At 25.1% G+C, this 23,884-nt stretch overlaps 5 protein-coding genes across 10 annotated transcripts in view; 3 read left to right on the top strand and 2 right to left on the bottom strand.

Moving 5' to 3' along the window:
- Positions 1-24: 24 nt before the first annotated feature.
- On the bottom strand, positions 25-16,287 carry LOC127276594 (prion-like-(Q/N-rich) domain-bearing protein 25). 3 transcript variants are annotated; one of them, XM_051297145.1, is made up of 9 exons: positions 16,203-16,287; positions 5,508-5,882; positions 2,088-2,225; positions 1,842-1,982; positions 1,627-1,761; positions 1,117-1,371; positions 904-999; positions 750-821; positions 25-378 (listed from the first exon to the last, which is right to left on the bottom strand). In XM_051297145.1, exons 2-9 carry the CDS (start codon positions 5,614-5,616, stop codon positions 311-313), a joined length of 1,014 nt encoding a protein of 337 aa, XP_051153102.1. In that variant the 5' UTR covers positions 5,617-5,882; positions 16,203-16,287; the 3' UTR covers positions 25-310. The 3 variants fall into 3 exon arrangements, with proteins under 3 accessions (XP_051153102.1, XP_051153101.1, XP_051153100.1); XM_051297144.1 differs by lacking the exon at positions 16,203-16,287 and adding an exon at positions 6,078-6,223; XM_051297143.1 differs by lacking the exons at positions 5,508-5,882; positions 16,203-16,287 and adding an exon at positions 3,111-3,652.
- LOC127276597 (15-hydroxyprostaglandin dehydrogenase [NAD(+)]-like) lies at positions 6,218-10,561 on the top strand. 4 transcript variants are annotated; one of them, XM_051297150.1, is made up of 8 exons: positions 6,218-6,307; positions 6,555-6,727; positions 8,587-8,712; positions 9,074-9,197; positions 9,277-9,383; positions 9,459-9,632; positions 9,814-9,968; positions 10,042-10,561. In XM_051297150.1, the coding sequence occupies exons 3-8, from the start codon at positions 8,620-8,622 to the stop codon at positions 10,154-10,156; spliced, it is 768 nt and encodes a 255-aa protein (XP_051153107.1). In that variant the 5' UTR covers positions 6,218-6,307; positions 6,555-6,727; positions 8,587-8,619; the 3' UTR covers positions 10,157-10,561. The 4 variants fall into 4 exon arrangements, with proteins under 4 accessions (XP_051153107.1, XP_051153105.1, XP_051153106.1 ...); XM_051297148.1 differs by lacking the exon at positions 6,218-6,307 and adding an exon at positions 6,317-6,460; XM_051297149.1 differs by lacking the exons at positions 6,218-6,307; positions 6,555-6,727 and adding an exon at positions 7,489-7,749.
- On the top strand, positions 11,754-13,365 carry LOC127276600 (exosome complex component CSL4). Its single transcript, XM_051297153.1, has 6 exons — positions 11,754-11,919; positions 12,058-12,173; positions 12,309-12,557; positions 12,727-12,808; positions 12,886-12,994; positions 13,248-13,365. Exons 1-6 carry the CDS (start codon positions 11,886-11,888, stop codon positions 13,348-13,350), a joined length of 693 nt encoding a protein of 230 aa, XP_051153110.1. The 5' UTR covers positions 11,754-11,885; the 3' UTR covers positions 13,351-13,365.
- Positions 14,565-20,795, top strand: LOC127276596 (mitochondrial uncoupling protein 2-like). Its single transcript, XM_051297147.1, has 6 exons — positions 14,565-14,726; positions 16,997-17,477; positions 18,068-18,192; positions 18,523-18,632; positions 18,976-19,176; positions 19,265-20,795. Exons 2-6 carry the CDS (start codon positions 17,355-17,357, stop codon positions 19,648-19,650), a joined length of 945 nt encoding a protein of 314 aa, XP_051153104.1. The 5' UTR covers positions 14,565-14,726; positions 16,997-17,354; the 3' UTR covers positions 19,651-20,795.
- Positions 19,602-23,884, bottom strand: part of LOC127276589 (cytosolic carboxypeptidase 1-like) — a 24,294-nt gene continuing 20,011 nt past the window's right edge. The window contains exons 15-19 of the mRNA XM_051297132.1: positions 22,751-23,003; positions 22,457-22,581; positions 22,223-22,375; positions 21,863-22,027; positions 19,602-21,454 (exon numbers count right to left, since the gene is read on the bottom strand). Coding sequence (XP_051153089.1) covers positions 21,901-22,027; positions 22,223-22,375; positions 22,457-22,581; positions 22,751-23,003 — 658 coding nt within the window. The 3' untranslated portion in view covers positions 19,602-21,454; positions 21,863-21,900. The remainder of the gene's footprint in view (positions 21,455-21,862; positions 22,028-22,222; positions 22,376-22,456; positions 22,582-22,750; positions 23,004-23,884) is intronic.

The raw sequence follows: 23,884 nt of genomic DNA, 5'->3' as shown, positions 1-23,884 counted from the left end.
AATAGTAAATTTATAGTAAATATCTCTTTTTCTAGAAATCTATATTTGCTTTGGTGAATTATATATTATGCATTATGAAATACTGCTAATATACGCAAAAAGCTAACCTGAGTCATTATCGACGATTTTTTAAAGCTTCATTACACGAAGAAAATGATTTACTTGATTTGTGAAAACAATTTTTTTTAGACATCTATAAAAATAATAATTCTTAGTGTTTAAATAAATGCTGTTAAAAAAAATTAAGTTGTCAAGTTTTAAGAAATTTCACTATATAAAGTAGATCAATTTCTCTACGTGTGATTTGCTTTTACTTAATAATTATAAAGGCAGTGATAATTAAAGTAATAATAGGACTTAAGCTCCAAGACGATGCTCCTAGAACAAAAAAAAATTTTTTTATTAGAATTGCTATATAGATTTCGATTTTCTTTGTTACAAAAAAAATTGAGAAAGCTTTAATTTTTTAATAACAAATGTTTTTGACTTGTTTCACACATTTTTTTTATTACAAAATGAAATTTTTTTTTATTAATGATTCTATCTCGTCGTTCCAAGAGAACATATAAGTTACAAGATCAAATGATAATTGAACTTTCAATGGAGTGATTAGATAAAAAGAATTTAATTTAATTATTCTAGATGTGAATCAGAATAGTTAAAGTAGTTTTATAATAATTTTTAAAGGTAATAATAATGATTAATTATTTCTTAACATTAAGATTGTATCAATATTCTAAACTATTTACCATTTTCAGCATATCCAATGCAGTCAAGTCCACGTGATGTCAGTGTATGTCCTAGAGAACAAGAACAAATACCTAAAAAGAAAATTATAGAATCAATTATTTAGGTGAGTAATTCAATTTTATTTTTTATTTACTGAAAACTAAAATATCATACCATCAATACAATCGACATTTGTTGGTGAAAATTTATCGGAATCCATATTTGTTAATGTAACACATTGTGCGTGATGTTCGCATGGTTTATTTAATCCTAAAAAAAAAATTTTTAAAAACATTTAATTGTTAAAAGTGATGAAAACTAAAATTCTAATTTTCTTTTAATCTTTGCTTTTGTAATCAGAGAAAATGTAAATGAATTTTTTCTCACCAATGTCAAGATGACAAGTAGTTGAACGTCGATGATATCCCCTTAAACACGAACATTTTCCTCTATGACATCTTGAAAAATTAATATCCTGACATTGTAAATCCTCTTCGCAGGGATCACCAATTGCATTAGCAGTTTTTAAACACATTGAATTATTCGAAGATATCACATGATTAATGTCACATCGACATTCTCCGATACATTTCGAATTTTTAACAGCGCACTCCTCGGTACTTGTGCAATTTTCCCTCAAAGCTGTTAAAAAAAAACAAATTAATTAAATTATCGTTTAATTTTAAACAATTAATAAAATAGATGACAAAATTAAAAATATAACAAACGGAAAAAATAGTAAAGCCTCTGACATAAAACCCCTGTAACATGGCTTCACGTCTGCTTCTACAGGATTATGAATGGCACTTACGAAGGCGTTCAATGCCTTTGGTACTTAATAAAATCCATGCCAATAAAAAAAATATTTTTTTTTATAAATTATAAATAAAAACTAACCGATTGTTTTGACACATCGCATTCCATCGAGACTTGGATGAAAAAGATAGTGACACACACAACGTCCATTTTGACAGGCACTTTCTGAACCTTCAACATAACAATTCCTCCACGTTTTGCAATATTCGCCCAATCCTGTAAATGAAAATTTAAAAAAAAATTTATTTATTTATTTACATTTATATTACCTTTTAAAAAAAAATTTATACGCTTACCTACTGTTTCGTAACATCTGTCCCCGATGAAACGAGATCCTGGAGAACATTGACAATTGTTTAATCGACATTCTGCCTCAGCTCCAAATTTAACTTGGCACTGCATATTTTCCTCGCATAAATCTCCCAATGCACGAGCCACTATTTCAAATAGTTTCAAATTTTATAAATAATTATAATATTTAATCGTGATAATAATTATAAAATTAATTTTTTTTTTTTCATGAAAATATAATATTAACTGACCTCGTAAGCATTTGACGTGAGTACGATTTTTGTAAAGAACATAATGCGATTTACAAAAACAACTGGAATTTGATCTTTCGCAAATAGCATTTTCAACAGCTAAACAATCCGAATCATATTGACAGGGAAGTGAAATTCCTGAAAGGAAAATTATTATTCTCATTATTACAAGCATAAAATACAAAAAGTAATTATTAAATAATAATTAATTATCTTAAAATAAAATAACGAAAAATAATTTATTTGTAGTTTATACAAAAAAAAGAAGATTATTTCATAATCACAATTGCATTTAATAATTAATATATAATAATGTGAAGAAACTAACAAAAAAGAATATAAAACAGTGCGAACTAATTACAAAAAAAAAATTTCTCGATAAAATATATAATTTACATAACATTAAACAGATGTCTGTAACCTTCAGTTACAGTTGAATTAAGTTTACGTTAATAGTATACATATGTCTTGAATGTGGAATTTTAATGATATTAGAGAAATAAATTAATAATTGTTCATGTAAAGTTTCATTAGCAGTTGATTATAGTATTATAAAGTTATGAATAATTTTACAAAATATTATCATAAATTTCATTCATATATATATATAACTTTTCGCAAAAATTGGAATTAAAATTTTTATTCTAATTTAAATTATAAACTGATTACTTCTATTAATTAGTTAATAAATTAATGAAAAACAATATTTGTATCAATTAATTAATTATTATTTATTTATCAATAAATAATTATTTTTATAGACAAATAATTATTATTTAAATCAATTAAATAGTATTGCTTTCAAATACAAAAATTATTGATCAGAAAATAATTTTAAATCACAAAAAGTTCCTTTAAAAAAAAAGTACAAAAATTTAATTTTATCCTTCCCTCATTCTAAATTAATTGTAAAATTTTTAATTTTTTATCGTTCAAAGCAAAAAATTTCTTTGCAAAAAAATATCAATTTCTTATTTCTATAATTATATTATTGAAGAGACAATAATATATAATTTTACATACGAAGTGATTTTCGATCAGGACAATGTGATACGAAAGTGATGAACGAGTAGACCGACACAAATTGAAAGTGAGCGATGATAAGTAGAATTCCGAAAAAAGTACACAGGACTCGGTCACCGTCACTGAACATCCTCCACACTTGAGAACTTTGGTAACATTGTTTCTCGGTAAAAGCCGAGACGATTCTCTTTTTCTCCTCTGTATTATACCTTTTTGGCGAAGTTAAAAAAAAAAAAAAAAAAAAATCCCAAGATACGGACCGACTGAAAAGAATCTTTTGAAAGGAATATATAAAATTTTTTAAATATATATTGTATTAAGGAATAATAAAAAGTCTCTTTGATTATATTTATGCGGGTGTTAACGAGTTAACGTATGTACGTCGTTTTAGATCGAGGTCGTCGATATAAATAAAAACGTTTAGTACTCCAGTTTAAATAATCCGCGTTACGCAAGGTCCGATACAGTACCTCCTCTTCTCTTATAATGTTCTCTCGAGGTACTATAGGTACCCAGTACCACCCGCTCAGACTCGGAAAGACAAACTGGGACTCCCACAAGGCCCTCTCGATGGTCCCCTCCAATGGAAGAAAAAAAAAAAAAAAGAACTACATCGCAGTAGATTAAAGTTAAGGGACCCCTTATTCGCTCTTTGTATATATATATATATATATATATATATATACAAGAAAGAATCACTGACATTACTTTTTCACGTTGAGCATCGAATTATATATTATACCACAATGTACCGTTTCGTTTCGTGTATTTTTTTTCTTCCTTCAATGTGAGAAAAAAAAAATCATAACAATGAATCCGATGGGAAACTTTATACATCATTTGTTTATGAACACAATATCTACTTTTTAAATCCAGTTGAGAGTTTTCTTTTAAATCAAATAATTTCATTGATTTTATTTTAAATACTAATCTCTTTTTAATTTTTTAATATTGAATTAGATTTTAATTTCAATTTTTAATTTCAGAATGAAGACAAAAAATTAATGCTTGCTTTTCTGGATGAAAATGAATTTGACAAAAAAAAATTTAATGCCTGGGATTGCGTTTCTGGATGAAAATGAATTTGACAAAAAATTTAAAGCCTGGGATTGCGTTTCTGGATGAAAATGAATTTGATAAAAAATTTAAAGCCTGGGATTTGCCTTTCTGGATGAAAATGAAATACGCTATAGTGATTAATTATACAATGGAAAGGAAACATCTTTTTTTATGATAACGGAAAAGATCGTGGGAAATAATATTATGGTATGAAGGTTTACAAATCCGACCCTGTTTAGCAAAGGCGTAGATCCGGCTTGGACGGGCGTTTAGATCTCGTGCTAAGAATCGAGTTTCTTTTCTCGAGGATCGTCTGTCAAAGAAAAGTCTCTTGTTGCACTTTAATTTTATGTCACTGACTCTGTTTAGAAATTAAATTTTAACAACTCTCCACCTACTTGATGTCACACTTAAGGGTTCAGTAATTTCTTTAAAACAAAATGAGATCATATATACTCTTTCGAAAAATCAGTTTTTTCTTTTAAGAAAATACCAACAAAAAAAAAAAAAATTATTTCAAATAAAAAAGTTCCTCTGGGTATAGAATTTTTTAAATATATATTTTTTTTATTGAGGTCAAAACCTTTTTTTTTTTTTTAATCGCGAAACCGTTTTCATGGTTGAATCGGCAAATGCGGAGAAAAAGAATTTTTGTTCTCTTTCAAATATACATTACATTACATTAATATTAAATTATGTTTGATTTGAATAAAAAAAAATGTCTCTTTTTATATTTGAATGATAAAATTTTTAATTTAACATTTGAAAAGTTGAATTTTCATTATAAAAACAAATTTTTTCAAGTTTTATAATGTATATGGCCTGTTACAAAAAAAAAATTCGTAAATCATTGGAAAAGAAACGTTTATTACATCATTAAAAGAATGAGTGTATTACGCTTTGTGCCATATATGTAGTTAACGATGCATTGGATTCATATATGTACATGTATAGATCTGGCAAATAAGCTTTTAAAAAAAAATGCAGGACAAAAATATTCGTGAGTCACTTGATAGTTGAAATATTACGAATTTATTTAGAAAATAAATTTTTTGAAAAATATTTTCTATTTTATTTTTCTATTTTCTATATTAAAATTTGAAAATCGTTATTTTTCATTTATAAAATAATTATATTTATCTATTATTACGAAATAGAGAATTTCATAAATTCAAATATTTAATTAAATTATCAATAGTTTTTATTACTTTTTTGTTAGTTAAATATTATTTTACCTTTAATTTCATTATTATTAATATTGCTACTTTTATTTATAAATTAATGCTAATAATTAATAATAAATGAAAGGAAATGAGAATTTTTTTTTTTTTTACTCACGTCTTGCTTCAAAATAAGGATCATCGCTCTCGTATGCAATAACAATTTGAAAGAGAAAAATATTTATTATTAACCATTGCCGAAAGCGATCTTGAAAACTTCTTCCCATTTCCGCATGCCACTTGGATTGAAACTCACTTTTCTTTGCACTTGACTGAATCGGTAAACTCTCCCTTGCACTACGATAAAAAAAAAATTTTTTTCTCTTTTATTTACAATTTCGCCTTTTAGTATTTTTCTTCTAGAACAAATTCTTTCCGCTACATTTCTTCTTTCCCGTTCCGGTTTTTGATCTTCCTCTTCGTATATGTTTACAATCTTCGATTTACTATATGTGTAGACTCTTTAGAATTTTTTGAGGAATTTATCCAAAAACTGAAAATTCAATTCAATAATTATAATAAATAAAAATTACAATTAATTTCTTTTTTAATTCTAAATAGAGAATTTTTAACTGAATTTAAAAAATTTTAAATTTCATTTACTAAATGTAAAGTAATTTGAATGAAAATAATTATATTTTTTTAAATTGTATTTTAACGAAAAAAATGTTTTTTTGAAGTTACTTACTTTTTGATTTTTTTCTTAATTAATAAGAAGACTTGAAAGCGACAAGTGTCTAAGTAGGTGTTGAGTGAAAATAACTTTATCAGTGTCTTCTGGTCTCGTATCTAATCTTACAATGACCGATACTCTCTGAATGTAATGCGGACGACACACGCGCACTCGTTTCATGTTTAGCTATACGTCAGAGAAACATGTTATATCCGATTTCTTGCGAGATGACGACTTAGACAATTGTAAGAAAACGCTTGTTTCACCACATATTAACAAACAACTTCATCTGCGGGGAAAGTGCTTTTGAAATTAGAGACAAAAGAATTTTTATTATATTTATGTATATTATATTTCTCGCGGTGTAACTTTTTCAGTACCTTTTCACGCTACTTTACGTATTTTATTTCCTCAGATAATTTTTAAAAATAAAAATAAAAAAATAATTAACAAATGTGGAAAAAAAATAATAAAAATAAATTTTTTTTTCAGATGACAATAATGGCTAAAATGTTGCTCATTGGGATGATACCATGAGTTTTAAGGGGGACACGATAGAACTGACAAGTTTACACGAAATTGGAAACTTTTTTACTCGTCTCTCGTTACATCATAGAATGAGCGTTTCCAAGATCAACGCCTTTGAATATCGATTAAACGTCACGGTACGCTTTTATTGGCTTTACAATTCATTATTTTCATTGTTACACAAATGTTTATTTTTCAATTATGAATTATGATAACAGTTTTTCTGATTACAATTACATGATTGAAAAATGTTGTCTGACCAGAACAATTTTATCTACTTGGAAATTATTCCACTATTAAAATTATTTGTCTGATAAAAACGGATTTTTCTACTTAAAGATACAATTTGATTATTTCACTCATTAAAAATTTTATTCATACCAGAAAATGCATTTTCTACTTAAAAATAAATGTTTGAAAAAAGTTTATATTGCAGTAAACTAATTTTTTCTTTAAAAAATAAAATTAGTCCGACGAAAACTAAATTTCTCTACTTAAAAATTAAGTTTTTTGTTTTTTCTACTTAAAAATAAATTTGCTCAACATTTTTTTTTTCAAATTTGTCCAGACCAAAATAATATTTTCTATTTAAATATAAAATTTGTCTGGTCTTTTCTAAAAACAAATTTGTCTGACAAAAACTGTTTTATTTTTCTTCTTAAAAATAGAAATCAAAAAATTTCTATAAAATAAAAAAGGGGATTTTTTATTTTTTGCCAAATGATTGCCCGGCATTGTTAGTTAATTTTTACCCGGGAAAATTTGAACGTTCAAAGGAAATTCGCAAATCCTTCGCGCTCTCTTATATAGACGCACGCGTCAACTTGAGAATTTTAACGGGTTTTACGCAGGGACGCCCAATCAATACGATGTTATATGTATGCTTTAGGGTGGGTGCCATACCATAAGCTAGTCACACAAGTGAGCTTCGAGGTTGCATAGTTGATGCCGGAAACCACACCTTTATTTCCTGTCTCTCCTGCTTCATATAAGTGCAACCCTTACAGCATTCCTCATCCCTCTATATTATTTCTATTCCGACCTTTCTCCTTTTTCACAAAAAAAGGGGTTGGCAATTTCACTTTAGCTCGCGTTGCCTTTTCATAAACACAACCGGCGAAAGGGTGCAAAAATTTACCGGCAAAAAGACTTTTCTTTGGTGTGTATTATATTATTTTTCAAAATTTTCTTTTATTCCTTTTTTTTTTTTTTTTTTATTAAATTAGAAATTTTTGATGTGAAATAATTAAAATAGAATTGAGGGTTGATATTTACATTTTCTTTTTTATTCTGTTGCTTTATGAAAGTGAATGGGTGAAAGGTGTTTGAAGAGAATAAAAGAGATTTTTTCTTTTAAAAAGAAGTTGAAAGAAATCAAGTGTAAGGGTCGAAATGCAAAATTATATATACTTTTTTGAGAAAATTTTACCATAATTGAATTTTTATTCTTTATTATATATTTTTGTTCTTTATTAAAAATTCAAAACAAGTCACGTGAAAATATTTTTAATTAAACTATATTCAAATCAATAAAAAAAAAATGTTTTATTCTTGTTTTCAAAAATTCCTTTTTTTTTTATTACGAGAAAATTGATAACTAAAAGAATTATTAAAAATTAATAGAGAAAATTAAATCAAAAAATAAAGAGTTTCTAAAATAAATATAAAATAAAATTTGAAAATTTTTCTTGAATTTAAAATTTTATTTTGCATGTTACGAATTTTCGTTAAAGTGTCACTATCAGGTCAGGTGAAAGGAGAAAATTGTTGCGCGTCTCGCCACGACGAACAGAATGAATATAAGATAATGTCTATGTTGTGGCTTTAGTCATCGAGTTGCTGTCACTTGTCAAGTGTATTTAATTCACTGTAAATATTCAATAATAATTCTCTTATCAATATTCTCGCCGGGAGTAAAGTTGAAATTACTGTTGTTTGTTACATATCAAAAAAAAAAAAAATTTGTCTTTAATTACTTCGTTTTTTTTTCTTACAGATCAGAAGTGTAAGAATTTTTTTTTTATAAATAATGGAACTAAAAGGGAAGGTTGCCCTGGTAACAGGGGCAGCTTCCGGTATTGGAAAGGCGTATGTCGAGGAATTATTAAATCAAGGAGCAAAGGTATAATATTTTTAATAGATTGTGTATTTTACTTTTAACTTATTATTCTTTATTTTTTAAATTTTTTATTTATTTTCGTTCTCTAATTTTGAAAATGGCTTATTTTTATTATTTATTTTAAAAATTATTTTATGACAAAAATTTATTTATTAAACGTTATCGAAAAAATAGAATAAAAAAAAATTTTATTTTGTTTGTCCAATAAAGGATAAAATAAATTGCTATTTAAATCAATTTCTGAAAGTGTAATTTCGTTTAGCCAGTGAAGCGAATTTTCTTCCAAGCTTATTTGGAAATTATTTGCTTGAGTGCGCCGGAAAATTTGAATTTAATTCTATTTGCTATTAAATTTTATTCGCAGGTTTCAATCTGTGATATTAACAATGAAGCTGGTGAAGAATTAGTAAATACACTTGCGGCTAAACATGGCGAAAATAGAGTCATGTTTTCTCACTGTGATGTTACCGACTATTCTCAATTTGAAGGTAAATTTAGAATTATTTATATATATATATACTAATAATTTAATACTAATAAATTAAAATATTTATTCAATGTTCACAGAATCTTTCGAGGCGACTCTCTCAGCTTATGGGAAGATTGATATTGTTGTTAATAATGCAGGAATTATGAACGATAGATTTTGGGAGCTAGAAGTAGACATTAATCTTGTGAGTATAAAAAAATTATTATTATTTATTATAAAAATTAATTTGAAAAATATTAATTTATGTTTTTATCATCAGAATGGAGTAATTCGAGGAACACTTTTGGCACAAAGATATTTAGGTATTGATAGGGGTTATGGAGGTGGTGTTGTGGTTAATACCGGAAGTAATTGCAGTATAAATCCATACGTTAGTGTTCCAATTTATTCAGCCACTAAATCTGCAATTGTCAGTCTTACCAGAGCATTTGGTGTGAGTTTTCAAATTTGTAATAATAATTTATTTCCATTCATTAAAAAAAAAAAATTTTGTCATCCATCTTTTAAGAATCATTTCACAATGATGTTTCTAATTGAAGTTAATTTAATTAAAAAATCATTTTAAGTGATTGAATTTAAAATTGTGTTAAATTAATTGATTTTTTAATTTTTAGGATCAGTATCATGTGGAATTAACCGGCGTTAGAGTAATGGCTCTTTGTCCAAATGCCACTGACAGCAATTTAGTTCGCGATGTTGGAAAACAATTACTTTCACCTAGGTACGAAGATGCTTGGCGTCGAGATACAGTTTCCGATGTTTCTCAAAAGTGAGTATTTCAATTAAATAATTGAATTAAAATTATAATTTTACTTAGATATTAAAATAAATATATATTCTAGAGCTGAACACGTGGCAAAAGCTTTGATCCACGTATTAAATAATGGAAAAAGCGGAAGCGTTTGGCTTGTGGAAAATGGACAAACTGCACGAGAAGTTTGCTTTCCGAAAGCTTAAATTTTATACATTTCATTTGTATAAAATACTGCAGATTTTTTCTATATATGCTTTAAAATTTCAGATAAATGGGGGAAATATCAGACGATAGTATTCGATAAAATTAACGCACAAGGTCCATTGATATAAAACAATGATTGCTCCATAAACCGCGCTCACATTTTTTTTTTTTTTATAAAATTTACTATATATTTTATCTTTTTTTAAAATTATTACATTTGTAATTTTCTATTACTATTATCGAATTTATCTATTATACAATATCAAATATCGGAAATAATAATTAATATTGAGAATATAGTACATATAATATCGAAAAAAAAAAATATCGAAAATATTTACAATCATTCATTAGAAAGTCATTCTGGACCAAAAACATATATGAAAAAGTTGATGGTATAATTCTACAGACTATTCAAAAAAAAAAATATATATTATATAGCCAGGAATTTTGTAGTTCGATAAAATACTGCTTTAAAAAAAATGTCATTCTGTACAAAGATAAACGCGTAGTAAAGACTCGTTTTCTATAAACTTATTACGTACTAGAAAAAAAAGTACTTTTGTTAAAAAAAAAAATATTGACTTTTATTCTAAGGTATTAGAATTAACAAAAAAAAAAAAAACTTATTAAAAGTTAGAAATTTATTTCAGTTTAAAAAATTTTTTATAGAATTATAATTAACTTAAATAAAATTTAGTTGCTATATGAAATTTAATTAAATCAAATTTAGCTAATTTAACAAATTTTAGAAAGCGAGTGCCAAGTGGGGGAAAAAATTGTTTCTTTCATTCAAGAAAATAAAGTAAACGTCCGAAAAATTACTTTCAGTAAAAAATTTTCATACGAAATTCATAAAAAAAAAAAAACACGTCCTGAAAATTTTATCTGTAGATGTGATATAATACTTTTGCAGTGAGACTAAATGTTTATTATTTTTCTTTTAACATTTATTATGTAATTAATTAACAAATTAATTACATTTTTTGTTATATATATATATGCCATATGAATAGAAAAATTAATTAATTGTTAATCACAAACTTTACAGAGGTAATATAATATAATATTTCTGTTACTTTTGCAGTAATAATGTAATTATATTCTAGATGTGATAAATATTTGCTTATAATCTATATACAGCTAATTATAAAATTATAAATTTGAAAAAACTCATTTTTTATCGTTAAAAGTTTTGCTTCAAATTTAATGGTAAGACGTTATCATCGCAAATTGAAGTGAATGATATTAAAAAAAAAAAATTATTGTTTTCAATATGGATATTGGAAAAAAATTATAAGAGATAAAAAAAATTGATGCTTCTTTGCCAAATGTTATTGCTTCGACAGCTTTTATAAATTATATATACATGCTATTGTGGATATTATTATTACATTACTTGATTTTATATTTATTAAAATATTGCCAAAATATTCCGTTCATGCCTCGTGATTAAAAAGATAAAAATTAATAAAAAGAAACGTTTTACAACAATCTTAAAACATTTTACTTATTTACTTTTTTTTCTTCATTTCAATGATTATTCAAATTTCGCGCTGAATTGCAAGATCTGCTTTAGGGTACTCCAGTCACGATTCAGCTATATTTTTGCTCCTTAAAGCGCTCTCCGAGCAACATAACCAAACATAAACTCAATGTGCTTTCAGTGAATGTGGAAATCTTTTTAATTTTAATAAAAAGGGATACAAATAAATAAAAATAAAGAAAATGCTAGAAATACCAGAGATTATTTGTGTACCTGGTTAGTATTTAATTTTAATACTATAACTACTTATCATTAGAAAAAATAGTTTATTTTTTCTCTTGTACAACATAACCTTAAATTTCAAAAAATGAGATTATTAAATTTCGTAAATTAAATTATAATTTTTTATTTCAGGGCAAAGATTATCTGTAGCTGATAAGGGAAATTTACCTGGTTCAGGAACATATGAACAGCTTGGTTATATTTATTCAAAATTAGCTGGATTTGTTAAAGTAATTAAAGAAAAGGAAGTGAGTATAATTATCATCTGTAATTCAGTGAGAAATTAAATTATAACTTAATATTATATATAATAATATTAAATAATATAAATATTTTTATATTTATATCATGTATATATTAATATTTGTATTTATATTAATTAGATAAACAGAATAGAAGTGCATACGGTAATGGAGCAAAGTATTGTTCCTGCACCTGGTGATATTGTGACAGCAATGATAACAGTTGTCAATCAAAGAATGTGTAAATGTACAATAAAATGTATAGGTGATGTAGTTCTGACAAGACCTTATCGGGGAGTTTTACGTCGAGACGATGTAAGAGCAACTGAAAAGGATAAAATCGAAATGTACAAATCATTTCGACCTGGCGACATCATTTTAGCACGAGTTGTATCCTTTAATATGTTGTTTCTTCAATTTTTTTAATTTTTACCAAAAATTATTTTTTTACAGTAATTTTCGAATTTATAAGAAAAAGGAATTATTTTTCTAATTTTTTAAGTAAAAAAAATTTTAAATATTTAAATTTTATTAAAAAAATTCCTTATCGAATATTTAGTTACCAATGACGGAAGCACATAATTATCAACTCAGTACATCAGAAAATGAACTGGGTGTTGTTATAGCTCACAGTGAAGAAGGTACATTTTTTTTTGTTAATCTTTTAAGAAATAATAAAAAAATATGCTTCAAATTAATTTAATATTATTTGTACCAGGTGTTTCAATGATACCAGTAAGTTGGACAGAGATGCAGTGTCCAAAAACGTTAATAAAAGAATATCGTAAAGTAGCTAAAGTGATACCTGAAGACGCGATCAATGACATGTAATATAAAAAATTTTCTTTTCATATTAAAAATTCATTAATTGTTTTCATAAATTTAGTTTTTGTTAATTGAATTTAAAAATTTATTCATTTTCAGTATTAGATAAATAATCTACCACTAAAGGAATAAAATTAAACTTATATTATTTTATTTCAATAATATTAATTTTCAACATACTTAGAAAAAAACCGAATTACATTTATTTTATGAATTTTGCTCATAAAAGTAAAATGATAGTTACTTTATTTACAGAATTCTAATTCAAAATTGCACATTTATTAAAGAATCATTAGGATGCACTTTGGATAGAAAGGACATTCCATTTGACTTAAGACAAGAATATGACTTCATTTAACCTTATTTGAATGTTTTAAACTCATTTCTTCAAAACAAAATCACTTTTTATGATTGAAATAAAAAAAAACTTTAATATGTAAAATATTTGTAATTCGATGGTGTATTTAAGGGAATTTTATATTTGTTTCAGAACAAAATAAAAATTTTGATTTGAAAAATTCAATTCAGCTCGAAGACATACATGTTTTGAGTCTCTGTATAACAAACATAATGTATTATTTAAAAAAAATAATAAATTATTAGTGGGTCGCGTTAATAATGTAGAGATCGCGGGTTCAATTTCCCAAAGGCTTCTTTTTTTTTTTAAATAACAGTTATTAATTTCTAAATTGATGATTTTAAGTACAATGTACAAAGTCTATTGGGTTGAAACAATTGTCAATCAAATAATACAGACACCATTTCAATGAGACGCAAAGATTGAAGGTCATCGTCTTTTATATGCACAAAGAAAGATCTAATTAATAACAGTGCGAAGGTCGTTTATGCGTAACTGGTTAACATTTATTTTCAATATCGATATCCTTCATTTTTTTTTTATGGTCAACATAATTTCAGTTAGTAAAATTCTACCAAATTTCACTAAATTAGAATTATTTTAAAAAAAGATAAAATATTTTATTTTGATAAAATGAAAAAGTTTATAATTAATAATAATAATTTGCATGAGAGTATAATTAATTCAGTTTAATGAAAAAACAACTATTTATAATCATTTGAAATGGTGATTTGTGTATTTAAATAAACAATATATATATTTTTTTTTATTTAATAATTATGGTTTTAATTTAATCTAATTTGTATAATTTATTATTATTTCCGGATTTTAATATACAGAAATAAAGGATTAATAAATTTTCTTAATAAAAAAAAAAAAAAAAACTGTACTTAGACATCAATAAACTATCAACTATTAAAAATAGCTCTATTTCATTTGCAAAGAAAAAAATAATTAAAAATTAAAACCTTCTTCTTGCGTAACAACCTTTGCTATTATCAGATTGATAATTGGATTGGTATATTTAGTGATTTAGCAGTACATGAGGCAATAAGGGTTGGTCAGTGGAATTTTCCAACTTATATTCACATTTTCTATTATAATGGAAAATTTTGACAATACAACCTTAACATAAAAGTATTGGAAATTTTTCCTATTCATATAATACAAAACAATAATTTTTCTGATCGATCTTTAATAGGTATACCTAAAAGTGAAGCTTCTTTCCCTATAATTTACCCCAAAAGTGACGTTCTAAAACGTCATTGGCTGAACACCAAGCAACCTTCGACCGTATTCTATTGGGTGCGTTAACACGAGACCGGTGGAAGCAAAAAGCATTACAGTTGTGTAGTTACTGAGCTCCTGAATACTTGGTAAGTCCTTACTAAATTTTTCTTTTACTATTTTTCAATATTTCTAACATAAATGAAATGAATTATTTATTATTTATTTCTAACAAAAAATACTCAAATTTAAATAAAACAAAATTATTTAAAATAAATTAATAATTTATAACAATTTTATATAAACAAAATTTAATTTTTTTTTAATTTTTGTTTAAAATATTTGATGAAATTTATTTCTTTTATTATTTTATTATTCTTGTAAAATTCTATTAGTAGGAAAATGAAAAACAAACTTCATTATTATACAAAAGTGCATTGCATTCAATTGACTCCAAAATGTTTAATATTATGTTAAAGTTCAAATATTTGAAATGTGCGCGTATTTCCTGTTTTTTATGACAAATATTCGTAATTTAAAAAAAAATTTATGTAAAAATATTTAAAAATCTAGAACATTATATTTTATATGGGGACTTGTGATCAATATTTTCTGTCTTGAGGCAGAACAGCTGCGCGTGAACAAAAGAAATATCTTCTAGTTTCTTTGTTTATACTTTATTTTTTATAGAAAATTTCCATTAATTATTACAAGTTGTATTTTTTTTTTAAATTATTGGTTCTACAATTATTTTATTTGAAGGACATTTTTCAATAGAGAAAAAATTTTCATTTTAACAACTTTGCTTTGTTATTATTTTGTTTACAAAATGTCGTTTAGAAAAATTTCATGATAATTAATCGATTTTGTAATATTTTAGTTTACTATTAATATTTCGATTAATTGTGATTATAAATCTATTTTTGACCAATGACTATATTTCATGACCCACTTACATCATCTTTCAATCTTTTTGGGAAATGTTATTGGGAAATATTAGTGAATCATATAATTTTTTGGAAAATTAAAAATATATTTTTTCAGATATAAATAATAAAATAATAGTAATGATATTAAAAATTTTATTTTTATTTAATAATTTTATTTTCTAAACGAGATGGCTGATTTGCTCGCACAATTTGGAGTTATTTCAAAAATAAGTGCATAAAAAAAAACCTTTTACTGTTATATATAGAGGAAAATTGAAAAATGACTTGTAAGAAAAGTGAGAGGTGATGTATATGTATATACAAAGACACTTGGCTTTGGACTTTGTTCTTGCAAAACAACTATATACTTTTTGAATGAGATGTCTTACTTGACAGTGATCTTTGTACCCAAACAAAATTTTCGCTGTTTCATCAAAACTCATGTCTATTTTGATATTTTATTTCTATTATTGTTTACAATATTTGTAACCCGTTAAACAAATCAAATTTTTTTTTTTTTATAATAATATTTCGAAATTTTATTTTATTTGAAATAAAAAGAAATTTTTTTTATTTTTCATTAAATAGAATTTTGTAAATTTGGGTTCTTTTAATTTAAATGAAAAAAATTTTTTATCTAAAGAAAATTGAAAAATATTTTTAATTTATAATATATTAATATTTTGTAAAAATTACCTGTATGATAAAAAAAAAGTAGATAAATTCCTTAAAGAAATTGAAATGTAATTGAACTTTAACTTGAACTGATTGAGAATATTGGAAAACTGTGGCTTTCGCAAAGATATTCTATTTGGCAAAATTCCAGCCTATTTTTAAACTGTATCCTAAACCATATTCTCTTCTTTGTCTCACAACTTTTAATTAAATATAACTATTTAAACTGACGTCATACTTAATTTTGTAAATTTTTTATTGAAAAAAATTTTTAACTACAAAAGAAATTTTTTATACTTTTTAATTTGTACATTTTTGTATAAAATTAAAAATTTTGCATATATACCTATATATAAAATATTTAATTAAATAGTAATTTTTTTTAAGTCGTGTGAATTTAAAATCTGGTGATAAAGCAAAATGCACGTGACGTCTGGAGATAACATATGTCAAAAGGATAGTTAAATAACTATACTGATAACTAAATACAATTTTTCCGCGTCATTGAAAATAATATCTTTAGACATAATATTAGTAATGTTTTTGTTTATTTTTGAATTTAGATTTTATTTACGATGAAAAAAATAGATGCCAATTTAAACAATTGTTTATAAAATAACAACAAGTTAGGATCTTATATAAATTTGCAATAAAAAATATTTTAAAAATGAAATATAATAGAAATTTTTAAAAATGATTTTTTTTTCTTTTTAATTCGAGTTAAACAATTTTTTTTTCAATTAACAGATTTTCTCTCTGTTTTTTTTTTTTGGTACTACAAATAAAATGTAAACGAAAATTTTTCTTTGTTACAGAAGAGTATGATTAAGGAAATTCATCAAGAGGAAGATAAAGACGAATGCCTGCGGGCAGGAGGGCTCTACGTTTTCCCAGATCATTTTAGAGAAAATAATTTTTAAATACTTCATGATTCTTTGAAATATCATAATTTGTCCTAATCAAAGGACTTGTAAATAGTGTACAAAATCGAAATTTTTGTGTGTATAATTTATTTTGTGAATGAAGAAACAAAACATTCACATCAGAGGATAGTAATAATAATAATAATAATAATAATAATAATTTATCACTAATTCCTCTTCTGAAGATATTTAAAAATCATTTAAAATCAAATTTGTGAAGCCCATAAAAATATTTTCCCAAAAGATTAAAATGAAGATGGAAGTGCAAGCAGACAATACACCCCTTGCTGTTAAGCTATTAACAGCAGGGACCGCTGCTTGTTTTGCAGATTTGGTAACGTTTCCTTTAGACACGACCAAAGTTCGTATGCAGGTATATAATTATTTTTCTTATCTGAAAACCCAAACTATACAATTTATTTATGATTTTATAATTATGGGTGATTCTCTCAAAAAGGACAAATTACGCTTTTAAGATATTTTGTTAAAAAATATGAAAATTAATTGAAATTATTTAAAATTCTGTCAGCCATACGTTAGGATTTAACAATTTTCAATCGGACCACTAAAGAAAATTTTAAAAAAAGGTAAAATAACTGAAATATTGAATAAAAACTGATGTTACGGAATGGAGTTTTAACACTAGTTTTCATTCAATAATTCAGTTGTTTGCCATTTTTTTGAAATTTTCTTTAGTGATCCCATAAAAATTTGTTGAATTTTATCTTATGGCTGGGAGAATGTTTATTAATTGAAATTAATGTTATTATTTTTTAACAAAAATTGTGCACAAATAATTTGTTCTTTTTGAGAGAATCACCCTTATAATAAATATAATTCTATTTTTATTAATAAAATTTAATTTTGTTGTCAATCTAAAGTACTTTTTAATAGTTTGTAAAAACATTGTAAAAAATGTTTTTAATTATTATTAATTTCTAACAATTTTTTATTATAATTAAGATCGCTGGTGAAGGACGTGCAGCAATGCTTATGGCATCCCCAGAGGGTTCAGTGATGGCAATTCGAACTGCCCAACCAGGTTTACTGCAAACATTAACAAACATCGTGAGAGTCGAAGGTGTAAGGTGAGTTTTCATTACTTTTCATATTTTAATCAATGTAATGGTGGGTTGAATACTCTTTTTTTTTTTACTAAATTATCATAAAATTAAGAGAATAAGAAACCTTTTTTTAAATTCTTTACTTATTTTCTGTTTTTTTTAAATATATTATAAATTTGATGTAAATATAAAAGAAAAAGTTATATTATTAAATGAAAATTTTAATGAGAAAAAAAAGGTATTTCTGAAAAAAAAAAAAATTAAAAATAAGGTTGAGGTAAAAAAAATAGAACAAAAGAAAATGTGCCAAAGGACATTTTCCTAAATTGTGAGGGGATATATTTGAAACTTCAGGAGCTTGTATGGAGGACTTTCAGCGGGACTCCAAAGACAGATGTGTTTTGCAAGTGTCAGATTGGGCCTATATGACAATGTGAAGAACTTCTATGCTGGATCTACCAACGGTACTGCCAAAAAAAAAAAAAAAAAAATTGCTCAAATTTCCACAAATATGCAGTTCTTTTAGAGACTATTGTGAAATGAAATTCTAAACTTTCTTCACACAAGTGGAAAAAAAGGCTTGATAAAAATTTTTATTGAAGAATATTATTAAGAATAATTTATTTTCTGAAAAAAAACAAATTTTACTCACTTAAAAAGTTTACTGATTTTATAAAATAAATTTTTTTTCAATTCAATTTCATTAATAAAAAATTATTATTTTTCAAATCAGTAAATTAAATTATTATTTGAATTAAAAAAAAAAAAAATTGTTATTTTCATTGGATTATATTTATTTTTTGTCAGGTAATTCTGTGAATATATTCACACGAATAGCATCTGGAATCACAACTGGAGCTTTAGCTGTTTTAATTGCACAACCAACTGATGTAGTGAAAATTCGACTTCAAGCTGGAAATAATGGAAAATCCACTGTAAGATATAAATCAACTCTCGAAGCTTACAAAAATATTGCTGTTAAAGAAGGTGTTCGAGGATTATGGAAAGGTATGACACGTTTAATAAATTAAAATTTTTAGATAATAAAATTTTGAAAAAGAAAATAGAATATTAAAAATCTCTTTTATTGAAACAGGAACGGGTCCCAATGTCTCAAGAAATGTTATTGTAAACGTCGCCGAAATTGTTTGCTACGACGTGATAAAGGACTTAATTTTAAATAATGGATTAATGCGAGATGGTATTCCATGTCATTTAGCAGCAGCAGTTGCTGCTGGTTTATGTACCACAATTGCAGCAAGTCCAGTTGATGTTGTTAAAACACGTTACATGAATAGTGCACCGGGTGAATATAAAAGTGCACTAGATGCTGCAAGTCGAATGTTTATCAATGAGGGTCCACAAGCATTTTATAAAGGTTTCGTACCGAGTTTTGCACGTTTCGTTTCTTGGAACATCGTTCTCTGGGTGACTTACGAGCAAATCAAAATTCAAACTAAAAAATTTCAACAACCTTACTAAAAACTTTTACATTTTCGTCACATATGCTCGAAAATAATTTTCCTATATACATATATTAAAAAAAAATTGATATTAAGTTTTGTTGGTTTAAAAAAAAAATAGAAAAGAATGTAATACTGTTCATTCTTCAATATACATATATATATAGTGATAAATATTTAGTTTTTGAAAACGACCAATTTATTTGCATATTCGTTGGAGAAATAAACATTTTTTTATTATATGAAAGAAAAATTAGTTGCAGGCACAACAGGTGAAAAAAAATCAAATAAGTATTTATTTTAACCAAAAATAATTATTATTTAGTTAAAATAAATTAATATTTGATTTTTAAATAGTCAAATTAAATGTAATAACTAAATATAATATATGTAATAGTTTATTGTAAGGTTGAACGAAAAGTATAGTATACTTTAGGTTTACATAATGGAATTGAGGCAAAATTTAAAAATCTGTTTTTTACTTTTATAGTTTGTATTTGTCATTAGAAAATTTGATTATCTAAAGTAATTAATTAGAACAAGGTACATTTGTACTGCTATAATTATTTGTTTTTCTTTTAGATAATTATTAAAGTAATGATTAAATTATCAATAACAATGACATGTTTAGTGAAATTTACCACACTATAAAGTGTGTGTAATTGAAAACAAAGAGAATTTTTTCTATTTCTTTTTAAAACTGAAGACCAAATGGAAGAAAATAAGAGTCTAGAAAAGAATTTGTAATATTCATGTAGTACCGACATTTGATAAAAAAAAATCTTACATTAAGATAAATTTTCTTCTTTAGATCGCTGGCGGTCCAGAATCAATATGATTCTATTTCACATGACAAAATAGTTTGTTTTTTTTATTTTTTCATTATTAAGTACCAACATATATCTGAATTAAAAATTTTTATATTTCCGACAATAACTTTAAACTAAATTTATAATACTGATTTGTATATTAGTAATACAATTTAATGGAATTAATTGAATATCAAAAAAAGAAAGTATTATATATGAAAATATAAATGCGTTATATGTTTGTATTTAAATAATTTAGTGAATTATTATTTGACTTTGTAAATTCTTTGGATAAGAGTTTAAAATAGTATTTTTACAGAAGAAGTTATTAAATAAATATCAATAATTATTTTAATCGTAATTATTCATGCGTTTACATCCTAGTGATTCTTTTTTGAAATAAAGTTTTTATTTAACGTGAAATCTAAATGGAATACAGTGAAACCCGCACGTATAACGGATTTCAAGGGGATCGGAAAAATCCGATGTAAGCGGGAACCATTTACATAATTCCACAAAAATAATTGCGAATTTTCACATTTTATTGTTATCAACATGAAGATTTTGGTTTTAAACAATATTATTTTTAAAACTTTTTAAAACGTTGATTATAATTTTCACTATTTTTTAATTTAGACTTTTAACCTTTTTTTCCTCAATGAAATTCGGAATTGTTAGTTAAAGTCCTTATTCAATCACAGATTAATGTAGATAATTATTTATCATTATAAATTAAACACTAATAGATTTAATCTATTCTATTTTAATGGAATTCATTTAATATTGTAAAACTTACAATCAATGGTTCTCATAGATATATAATATATGTAATAAAAAATCGTCTTGTAACATATAAACTTCTTTTATAGATGCTCTAACTTTTAAAAGTGAAAATTACTAGAAATTTAGAAAATTTAATCATCAAAGTCTGATTCTTCCGATTCTAAAATAGAAGATTCATCATCATCATCTATACAGCCTCTTTCTTCAATTACAGTTTCTCCCATAGGAATCCTTGAAAAAAATTTGAGAAAAACATCGTCAATAAAATCAGAAAATATATTATTATTTCATTATAATATACGATAAAAATATGTTATTTAAAAAAAATAGAAGCGTACTAGGTAATTTTACTTTAATCCAAAATTTAAAACATATTTTTTTAAATTCATTAATAATGTTATAATTTATTAAATTAGAATTTTGTTTTTTAAATGTCAGCTTAAATTCGAGAACCTTTTTTATTTTCTAACTAAATATTAATATTTAATGAGTGAAACATGTTTAAATTAAAAAAAAAAAAATATTAAATAGTAAAAAATTGTGAGTCAAGAGTAGATTATTGTTAGTTTGAAAAATTATTAAAAAGCAGTTTTTTTTTTAGTTTCTGGTGTGTTAAACTAAGCTCTTGTTTGCCAGTACCTAATTAATCAAGCTATAATTTACTTGACGAATAAACACTAAGGGATCCCTAAAATGTGTTGTTTTGCATGTTTATCCTGAATACATTTATGGAACTGCTTTGATTTTTTCAAAATACATTTTAACGGGCAACAGTGTCGATCCTCGGACATTCGTGCAATGTTTCTTCATGAAAAAAGGAATTACAATATTCTTTAATTATTATTATTAATTAATTATCTTTAATTAATTTGTAAAAAAAAAGTGTGTTTTTGTATATCTGTTATAAAGTTCCTAATTATTTGATAAAACGGTTCTTTTTTAAAAATTAAAATTGATTATTAAATTATTAATTGAAATTGAAATTTGTCTAATACATACTTTTCAAAGGACCAATCTTGATTATTGTCCTTCATCAAGAACAGCGCTTGGCAAAATTCTTTACCAATATCTCTCAAATTTTTTGTATCCAAATGAAAACCCGCCAATGGTCCTTGATCACAGCCACAAAAACTACTTTCCATTGTGTAGCTCCTTCAAAAAATTGAAAAAAAACAGTATTTTATCTCTTCTTTATCATTAAAATATCTTAAAAATATTTTTTTCTATTTTTACCTTGTTACTCCTAATTGTCGCCAAATGGCCACTCTTGCTGTCGATTCTTTATGTCTCTCCACTTTAAATGAGCACAAAGATAATGCAAAAGCTGGAGAAATTTTTTGCATCAAGTACGGCAGCATCTATGGTAAATTATTAATTGATTTTTTTTTTTTTATTATAAATTTCCAAAATTGATCACAAATGAATTGAAATAAAATTTGATGAGAATATTAACTTTTTTTTTTGTATATAATAATATGAAGAAATAATAGAATTCAATTGATCATTTTTATAAATTGTATAGCTCACCAAATAGTGTACCGGTTGATCCGGTTTCGCTCTGTCGACGGCACTCCAGGATCCAGACCTTGAGCAACCGAAAAGAAATATGTTTTTCCTACGTGAATGTCCATGATAGTCGACAAATACATGTGGTGGCCGAAACAATACTCTCGCACAATATTCCATCAATCCTTTTGTATGATAAATTGTTGGATGCAAATTTGAATCGGGATTACTCCAACGTCTATTGAGATCTTCATTTGTCAAACCATAACGATTACTAAAAAAATAAAAACAAATATTTTTTTTTTTTAATATTTTATAATAAAAATTTTCTATTAAAAGAAAAATCCCCATTGGGAAAATATTTTTTCTGAAAAAAAAAAAATGATTCACACTAAAAGAAATATAAATTTTTTATGTTTACGTAGAAGTCGGTACTTGAACATTTCTTCTTTGAAAGAAGAAGAAGAAGAGAAGATTCTAAGCTATAATTTCTTGGCAATTCCCTTGAGTTGTTTGAAATCTAATATATCCTCTCTTGATTCAAAAGGGATTGCTATGTAATATGTCAGTTACTTAAAAAATGTAGAATTTAAACATAGGTTTTGTATGGTAACAACCATTTCGTGTAATCACTCATATAATAATAATAAGAAAATAGCCTCTCCCTCTTCTGTCTCGAGAGAAATAGAAATTGGTCCTTTTATCTCAAGGTGAAGAATAAACGGATAGCTGTCATTTAATCATTTAACGATTCAGGTATAGTTGGAAGGACGTTTCCGGCGGCCGGAAGTCAAGTCGCAGGAAATGACGCTTTTGCGTCGTGCATAGCAATAGTAGGGTAGTAGAATGTTGCAACGCTGATTCAACGTTCTGGATTCAACAATTTAAATCATTCTCTCATTTTTCGATAACATGGAAAAAAAAATTCTTTCTCATTTTAGTAAAAAAAATTCACCTAATTTGAATTAGTATAATTTTATATAAATTCATTAAAATTGTTTCAGATTTAGAAATTTAATTTATATATGCGGATATAAATATAAGAAATAGGAATTGATCGAAGAATAGATAGAAACCAGTTGGAGTTAATTGGAAAAGATAAAAATGAAGAAAAGTGAGAAAAAAAAAAGTTGAATAAGGATGATCTGCTGAAAT

Source organism: Leptopilina boulardi, unplaced genomic scaffold (genome assembly GCF_019393585.1).
Source record: "Leptopilina boulardi isolate dan_hultmark-lab unplaced genomic scaffold, ZJU_Lbou_2.1 LbouV2_150, whole genome shotgun sequence".
NCBI lineage: Eukaryota > Metazoa > Arthropoda > Insecta > Hymenoptera > Figitidae > Leptopilina > Leptopilina boulardi.
This window is presented reverse-complemented; position numbering and strand designations above follow the sequence as displayed.